At 40.8% G+C, this 8,959-nt stretch overlaps 1 protein-coding gene across 1 annotated transcript; it reads right to left on the bottom strand.

The window, feature by feature from the left end:
* Positions 1–4,170: 4,170 nt before the first annotated feature.
* TY3BG_3 (Transposon Ty3-G Gag-Pol polyprotein) lies at positions 4,171–8,263 on the bottom strand. Its single transcript, XM_051208213.1, has 2 exons — positions 4,514–8,263; positions 4,171–4,462 (listed from the first exon to the last, which is right to left on the bottom strand). Exon 1 carries the CDS (start codon positions 6,849–6,851, stop codon positions 6,288–6,290), a length of 564 nt encoding a protein of 187 aa, XP_051066615.1. The 5' UTR covers positions 6,852–8,263; the 3' UTR covers positions 4,171–4,462; positions 4,514–6,287.
* Between the last annotated feature and the right edge of the window lie 696 nt (positions 8,264–8,959).

Raw genomic sequence — 8,959 nt, forward strand, 5'->3', positions numbered from 1 at the left:
CTCTTACCTTGTTTTTTTTATTGGATTTTGTTGGCCATTTCCTATGTTTTCGTACGGGTTTCAACTTGTAAAAATTATGAGGTGCTTCAGTTCAATACTCTTATATTTATAAATTACTACGAGTGCACTATTTCCCTCATACCAGAAGTGTTAGATAGGTTACATATTGGAAAGTGGTATTTTTTGTTATATGGTTCAATGTTGTGACAGTCATTCGCAAAATGTGTTAACCTTTAGACATCACGATTTAGTGGGCTGAATCAATCTTTCTTATTTTATAGTGGAATCTATCGAAAACTGGACTATGGTTATATTAGTTGATTCCCCAAGAATAACCTGTGGCTAATGGAGGGGTTGTCTGTGTAGAGGCTAATTTCCTCTATATTTGACTCCAATAAATAGTATCCCGTTAACTGAGTATTTAACGCAGGCTAAATCTCCTATAGAATTATGGGTTTACTCGAGATTATTCAAAAGCCTGAACACCAGTTATAGAGATACCTAGGTTGACCCATTTCAGTATAACACAACGACTGGTCTACTCTATGTCTGGACTTAAAGAAAGCATCTAGATATTCAGACATCTATTTTTGTGTGAGACCATCCAAACATTCAGACCAATATATTCCTCTAAGTTTTTGTGATAATAGCAGGTTGTATGCACATTCTACTAACCGCTATGTGTATTCCCATGGTCCCTCGTCTTTGATCGTAGCTGTGGCGAAGCCATTAGAGATTTCATTCCAGTTACTTCTTCTGTACTAACTACTCAATGTGATACATTCTCATGTCTATGAGAAAATTCATTTTAAATAAAGTAATTAGAGTAATATTGCTATAACTGTGAAAATAAATGCTGATTAAGGGGTAGCGAATTATTGATCGGACCAAAGACGCACAAACACGTAGAACGGCCTAGGGTTCTGATTGGTCCTGCTTCCCTGTATAACCCAGCCAGTTGAGTCCAGAACACAAGTCACAGCCTCGGAGATATGAATCATTATATTTCAAACATACTTTGTTTATATACCAGTCAAGCAGACCACAACGTACCACAAAATAGAAAATAACATTGTACAATATTGGCCAACAGGAAAATAACACGTTAAATAAATATTGACCAATAAGATGATACTATTTCATGTCCAAGGATAGCATTAGGCTTAACAGGATAATTTTTGGGATATTTTCCTGAATATCCCAACAAATATATTTATGTACTAGTAGGAAATACAAACATGCATTTTGTGCTGTATCATAGGTAAGCGGTCAATCTTCAACATTTGTTTATCTAGAGATGATCACAAAATGATGGGAAAATAAAGTATAATCATGTAACGACTATGTGCACACTATCCCTCAGTCATTTATGCTACCTTTTATTAAAGTTTCAAGTGCTTCATTTTTAAACTATTTCAGTGAACTTCATAAAATTAGGAGTAAATCAGTATCGTTACCTTGAGTGTTTTTGGTTTTATAGTACTTTGAGGAATTTACCAGGTAGTAATATAATTGTTTTAATCGTTCTTAGATTTATGTGTACGTTGCAAAATCCTTGAGTAAACCCATTAATCCGTTTAGATATGTTCGCATACTGCTTTTTAATTCTACAAACTATATATTAATTCTCTTTTGAAACACAGAGGTCCATGTTCAGTGGAACTGTTACTACGGACAGGGAACTGACTGGTAATTGAAGTGTTAGGTTCATCAGGCATCCAGTAAACTTCAGGCACTATTACGTCCCAATAGATCAAATCGGTTATGGTCGCGTTTATTTTTGTTTCATAATTAGTTTATGAGCGTGTCATTTTATTGACTAATAATAGTATAATTTCCTGGTATCGGTTTTTTTGTCATTCTGAACTATTTTTAAGTAAATCCCAACTGTTATAAGAGATTTCGTACTAAATCAGCATAATATTACTATAACAATTATAAAGACATCACAAAATATTTGACCATTGTGTAGCATCTTCGTCCCGTGTACCCTTGAAGATTTTACCAAGCTTTTCGTAACTACATTTTTGGGTTTCCCTTACCCGTCGACATTGACATGGAGACCTATAAGTACACCGAGTCTACCCGGTCGTTTCGGTTTCATCTGTTGCTCCAATATTTTTGAAATAAGTTTTCAAAAAAGCTATTTGGCCTTCTACTATCAAGTTAATAATAAGGGGTTGATCAAAATGCTTGTCTTCATAAAATATGCTAAACTGGTTGGGATCTTTAACGTTTCGACTTAAGTCAGTTTGACAGGATTCTTTCGATAACAATAATGCACAAAATCTGAGGCAGAAATTAACAGTCCAAGACGTTGGGAAATAAAGGATAACTTTCTTGTTCCACATTTGGTCTCATGCTGCTGAGTCGTCAGAGGAACCTCATCGAGCAATCTTCTTTATCGTCTAATCAATCAACGAAAATTATTTAGTCACTCTTTCAATGTAAATTTTTGGTTCCCTAAGCACTTGATGTAGTATTTTTCCAAATTCCCAGTCATGGGCCACACTTCAATTCCTATTATTCCACAGGTTACTAAAATATGAAACTCTGCGGTTACCAGTCAGATTTGTTGTCAATTTGTGTGTTATCAGTTAAAATCTGCTCAGATTATCGTATTTAATCCGCTTGGTCACATCAAATATACTTCTGTAAACAACATGATTAGCAATTTGTTTACAGATAAACCGTAATAAATAATACTACGCTATTCGATACAGCGTGGAATCGCATTTATGCTTGTTTTTACATCTTCATTTGCGTAAAGTATTATGGGTGAGTTACTAGAGAAAGTTGTTGGAAGGGAATGATCTTTTAGCCAGGGAACTACATGATTTCAGTCAAGGCCTTTCATGCTTAACAGGCCGACCTAATACTGGCCTATGGTGTCTTTGCTTTCTTATTAGGACCGACCATCTGAGAAGACATTTTAAGTATGTTCGAAATACGGGAGCTAATCATTTACGTCTGGAGTTCCGTTTCACGTCCCGAATAGCAAATTATTGGAATTCACTGCATGAACACGTAATGTCAGTACCTCCTCTCGATAATCTGAAAGCAAGATTGGATCTTTACAACAAACTTCAAGGAGTAGTATAGGTCGACTGATCTCTTACTACTGATGACTGACCACTTTGTAGCGAAACATTACTGTTACATTTACCACTCACTTAACAATGTCGTATTTTATGAGGTAAGCACTATACTTTCTTCTATATACTGTGTTGCGGTGCTGCTTAATGGGGCGATTCAGCTCAACATCTAACGGCATGGTTCAAAATACAAATCAATTGCCGAAGTGATACGTTAAAGTCTTTAATTGTCCGATTACTCACATTCCAAACCATGTCCTCAAATATCTTTTACGGTGTTACTGCCATTGCTTAATGTATCTGATTGTCAAATCATACAATAAGGAGTTCTCTGTTCTTCCCATACCAACTCTGACAACGCTGTTTGTTTATTACGCACTACCTTTTATCAATCTCTTAATTCCGTCCTGTAACTTCCTCACTCTATTTGGTTTATATAAAGCTATGATAATTAGAAGTATTCGAACTAATGTGCTAACTGGAAATTCCGGAAACAGTGCAGTTTAAGGCAGGTAGGACTATATGAGCACAAACGAACGTATTACATTTGTAGCACGTACTGTTAGCGTTTACTTGCAAGCAGGAGCGATCTGAAACACAACACAACAGTCAGGACCGACAAATGCCACTGAAGTAAGAACACGGAGTACTGGCACAACAGAGATACATTTAGAAATTGTAAGACGCTGTTCGAGTACAAAAAGGGAAGCTTATTACAAAATGGGCTTATTCATTGTTCTGCAGGTTCAGCTTGCTTAAGGCTTGTTCCTCTTCTTCTAGTACGTTCACTACCCCCACTCTCCATGAGGCACTGTCCTCAGTGCCTGGTGCTGGACATGGGTATGCTACCCCTCCTTCTGGTGGCGCTTCATAGTGGCTGACGGCAGTCAGTGGATTGACGAACGGGGTATCTGAGTGCACAGTTGTTCTGTCTGGCTTCAATTGGTTGTAGTGTGCCGTCATAACATCGTCTTGAGGCTGTTGGAGGTTGAGTAGGACGAATGTAGTGGGAGACCGAGTAAACACAACTTCATAAGATCCTTGCCAAGGTTGGTGGAACTTGCTGCATGTCCCTGGTGGGGCCAAAGGACGGTGCAGCCAAACACGATCTCCGGGTTTATACACGGGTCCATTCGCCTTGCGGTCGTACACATCCTTTTGGTGTTTGTTAGCATTTTGTAGGTTGATCTTAGCTAGGTGATATGCGTCGGCTAGATAGCTGTGAAAGTTACGGATGTATAGTACATTATCTTGAGCCTCGCATGGTAACAACGGTATTTATGGCTCAACAGGTAGGCGCGATTCATGTCCAAAGAGTAAGGTCGCAGGTGAAAATCCCGTGGATCCGTACAGTGATGAGCGGTACGCTAAAAGTCATCGGGGTATCACATCATCCCAACATTCCGTTTACGACTTACTGATAAACGATTGTAGGAGGGTTCTGATAGTCCTGTTTGTTCTTTTCACCAAGCTGTTACCTTCTGGGTGGTATACAGTAGTGCGCGTTTTGCGGATTCCCAATGAACGGCATACCTGGGCGACGAGATGGCTTTCAAAAGCTGCACCTTGGTCAGAATGGAGCGCCGTCCCGAGATACCCAGTGATCAATTAAAGGCCGAGCAACTATGAGGGCATCTTGTTGTGGCATAGGAACGGCTTCGCACTATTTGCCAAACTAATCTACCACCACCAGTATATAGCGGTTGCCGTTCTTTGACGTTGTGAGTGGCCCCATAATATCGATACCAACTCGCTGATGTGGACCTTCTGTCGTCATTGGAACTAAGGGTGCACGGGGTATTTGTTGGGGTGACTTAATGGCATAGCATGTGCTAAAATTTTTGCAGAACTCTGCTACGTCTTCATGGATGGATGGCCACCAAAACCTCTGGCAGATCGCATGTTCGGTCTTCCCTTTGCACCGAGTGCCAAGGTTCTCGGTGCACTTGCTCCGTAATATTCTGAACTTGTACATGTGGTACTATCAACAGTGGCTGTTTTGATTCACTGGTTATAAATAACGTCTCTCCCTACAATCTCGGACTGCTCCACTTGGCACAAAGACAGCGCATCGCCAAGGAATGATCCTTCAACTCTGTCATAGATGGTTTATTATTTCTATGTAATTGCCTTGGATAAATGAATCACAGATCAGGGTCTGCTGCTTGAAGAGACGGCCAGTCGATCTTGGGGGCTGTGCTAAGGACAACACTAATAGTATTAGGGGAATAGAGTATACGAGGCAGAGAATTGGCATTTGTGTGTCGGCTACCGGGTAGGTATTCGCAAGTACAATCAAACTCCTGCAAACTCTCCTGCCAGCACGCCACCTGACCTCCTGGTTCACGGAACGAACGAAGCCACTGTAGTGCGCGGTGGTCTGTGCGTACACGAAAGGGTCGTCCTAGGAGGTGTTGACGAAAATGCTGCAAAAATTTCACCAAAGCCAGAATCTCTCGGCGCGTACCTTGTCCCTCTCTTATCTAACCGCCGACTAGCGTAGGCTATGACCCGCTCTTGTCCATCTTGTGCTATTTGAGACAGGACTGCTCCAATAGCTGATGAGCTAGCATCTGTATCAAGTATAAACTCACCCGCTTTAGACAAAGTGTCTGGAAAAGCCAGTATGGGTGGAGCAGCAAGACATGACTTTAAAGTGCTAGATGCCTGTTGACATTCTGTGGTTCACAAAAAAATTTCGTCCTTTATGCGTCAAGCGATGTCAATGTGCTGCGAGGGATGAGAAATCGCATACGAGACGTCTATATTAAGAGGCGAGCCCCAGGAAGCTGCGAACATCCTCGGTTGTAGCCAATTAATAATGGCGCTCGTTTTTTCCTTATCCGTTGCTACTCCATCTTCCGTAATGCGATGCCCTAAAATAAGCACTTCTTTTTGCAATAGTCGACATTTAGATGGTTTCACTTTTAAGTTGTGCTGCTTAATACGTTGTAGGACTACCCTCAAATTGGCATTATGCTGTTCTGGAGTGCTGCCATACACAATAACATCATCAAGGTAAATTAAGCATTTGTGCGGTACGAGGCCTTGTAGAAGTGTCTGCATCAATCGTTGGAAGGTGGCTGATGCATTAGTTAGCCCGAAGGGCATCACTTGCAATTCATAAAGTCCATTTGGCACGACGAATGCAGTCTTCTTTCTGTCCTGGGGTCGTACTTCCACTTGCCAGTATCAGGATGCTGGGTCTAAAGCCGAGAACCAGCACGCACCTTTCATAGCGTCTAACGTAGCATCGATCCGCGGAAGTGGAAAGGAGTCACGCTTTGTTATAGCATTAGGGCGACGAGAATCTATACATAATCGGAGAGAGGAGTCTTTCTTCCTCACTAGAACAATGGGAGAAGCCCAGGGTGATGAATGCGGTACAATGATCTTTTTCTCTAGAATTTCTCTTATCATTGATTCTAACTGAGGCTGATAGTGTACGGGTACTCTGCGAGGTGGTTGGCGTAATGGCATGTAGTCACCTGTGAGAATGGAGTGTTGCACAGTGGTCGTCCGATTTCCAGATACATTCCCCGAGAAAACAGAACTAAATTGTTGAAGTACATCAATGGTTGCTCGACGGTCCTTTTCGCTTATTATTTGATTATCCTGTACCTGACGTACAATTTCTGAAATTCCCACCTGGGCTACGGGTTCAGTTGGCATTTCATGGTGTTGTAGGTGCACGACAACCCCACTAATACTAGCTTTTGACTTATCCATGTGTATAGAGACCTGGTGTTTTAACATGAAGTCAACCCCGAGTATAATGTTCCAAGTCAGTGTGGGGCAAACCAAGAATTCATGTTGAAAAGGATTCTTGTCTATCGTTAACTCTAACCCTATCTTAGAACACGCTTTCAAGGGGTCTCCGCTTGCTGTGATTAATGCAGAGGAGCATTGTTTCCGCTGCGTCTTGTAGTTGAGTTTCTGCAAGAGGTCTTCCTTGATCAGGGATACTGAAGCTCCCGTATCTAATATATATCAATCTCAGTACTTTGCGCTCTACCCCTAATAGTAAAGAGGCATAAATGTTTAACATAGCAACAAGATATATGATAACGACACTGCTTACCTCTGTTCTCCTCGAATTTCCGGCCTCTACGACCGAAGCATTGGCAGTAAAAACATTCGGCTTTTCAATTCTGCTGATTGCCTCGTAATGGTTGTCTAGCGGGCCGATAACTGACTGCGGAAATGGTTTGTGCAGAATCAAATTGATGCGCGACCCTCAACTCTTCGATAGCCATTGCCGTCGAATAGGTTGCAGTTGCAGTGCTTGATAACTTTTTGGCGGGCGTCAGACGAAGGATTGTGATTTTCAGGTCCTGTATACTGTTAGGTGGCATGCATAACAGGTGCTGTCGCAGTGCACCCGGCAGAAGTCCCTCTACAAATCGTGAGCGTACTAGTTCTCGAACCGAGAAGTCTAGGCTGGGAAAGCTTGGATAGCTGCTTGCTGTAAGGAATCAAGGTAATCGATGGGTTCTTCACTCGTAGCCTGGCGCCGAGACAGAAACTCGATAGTTGTCAGCCGATTGTCCACCGTTAGAGAAAAGCATTCGTCTAAATTTCTCCAATTTTGGGACGGTAAATTGGACGCAGCTAAACCGTTGGCTATGGCTCTTTTCGCTGCCTCATCATCTAAATAAGACAAGAGGTATTCAAAATGTTCCGTTGTTGGAAATTGACGTGAACACGTCATTACTCTAACTGTCCAAATAGGATAGTCTGATGAGGCTCGGTAGTGATGGCTGACGAAGTGTTGTGCTGGCTGCTACCTTGCTTGGGATGACTGGTGGTTCATCATAATTTTCGTCGCGTTTTGCAATAGATACCTCCATCACCACTTGTAGCACGTACTGTTAGCGTTTACTTGCAAGCAGGAGCGATCTGAAACACAACACAACAGTCAGGACCGACAAATGCCATTGAAGTAAGAACACGGAGTACTGGCACAATAGAGGTATATTTAAAAATTGAAAGACGCTGTTCGAGTACAAAAAGGGAAGCTTATTACAAAATGGGTTTGTTCATTGCTCTGCAGGTTCAGCTTGCTTAAGGCTTGTTCTTCTTCTTCTTCTAAAACGTTCACTCTTTGTTACGCGTTACATATTTGTAATTCGTAATTAGCGGGCAATACAGTACAAAGGAGTCATTAGTTTGCACAAATAACACATATTATTTAATTGTTGTAAATTGCAAATTTATATATTATAACATGCATACTCAATGACTTTTGTGACCACAAAATAAAGACCATATTTTTCCCTACTTGTCATCCTATATATAACCACCTTTATATCCAATATCTTGTTTTTCTGCATCAATGGTAAAGAAACGGATGTAATTGTTTGGTTGTATACACACACTACTGCGGTTGTTAAAAAATAAACACCATCTCCGCCGTCTGTTCTTCTGAATTACTGACCACGGCCTTTGACTGAAGGTTATAATAGTGTTATAACAGCTTTTTAGGCCATTCTACATTACGTTTGAGTTTCGGCCCAGATTATTATTAATTAATATTATTGGATTTAGTCTTTCTCACTTCGCCTTTGGTGACACCATGTGCAGAGGAACCTTGTAGACCAAGTGAACTTATTTGTGGTTGTTATCACAGAAGAAGTTTACAGGTAACGTTCATTTCATAACAACTGTTATCATTTTGTTACTTACCATTTGAACCATATGTCATTTATAATGTAACTGTAATTTCTTACTTTTTGCTTTACTCATAAACAGGCACTTAGGTTTGTAGTATTATTCTTTTCGGTATATCATTGGTAACTTTGTGTTGTTATGTCTTGAATATACTCTTTTGCAGGGACTTACCACAGAGGCCACGATGAAAAACT

This window comes from Schistosoma haematobium, chromosome 4 (genome assembly GCF_000699445.3).
Source record: "Schistosoma haematobium chromosome 4, whole genome shotgun sequence".
Classification (NCBI taxonomy): Eukaryota; Metazoa; Platyhelminthes; class Trematoda; order Strigeidida; family Schistosomatidae; genus Schistosoma; species Schistosoma haematobium.

Bases quoted from the DNA above. Each gene is read 5' to 3' on its own strand.
- TY3BG_3 (XM_051208213.1), bottom strand. From the start codon at position 6,851: ATGTTAAAACACCAGGTCTCTATACACATGGATAAGTCAAAAGCTAGT.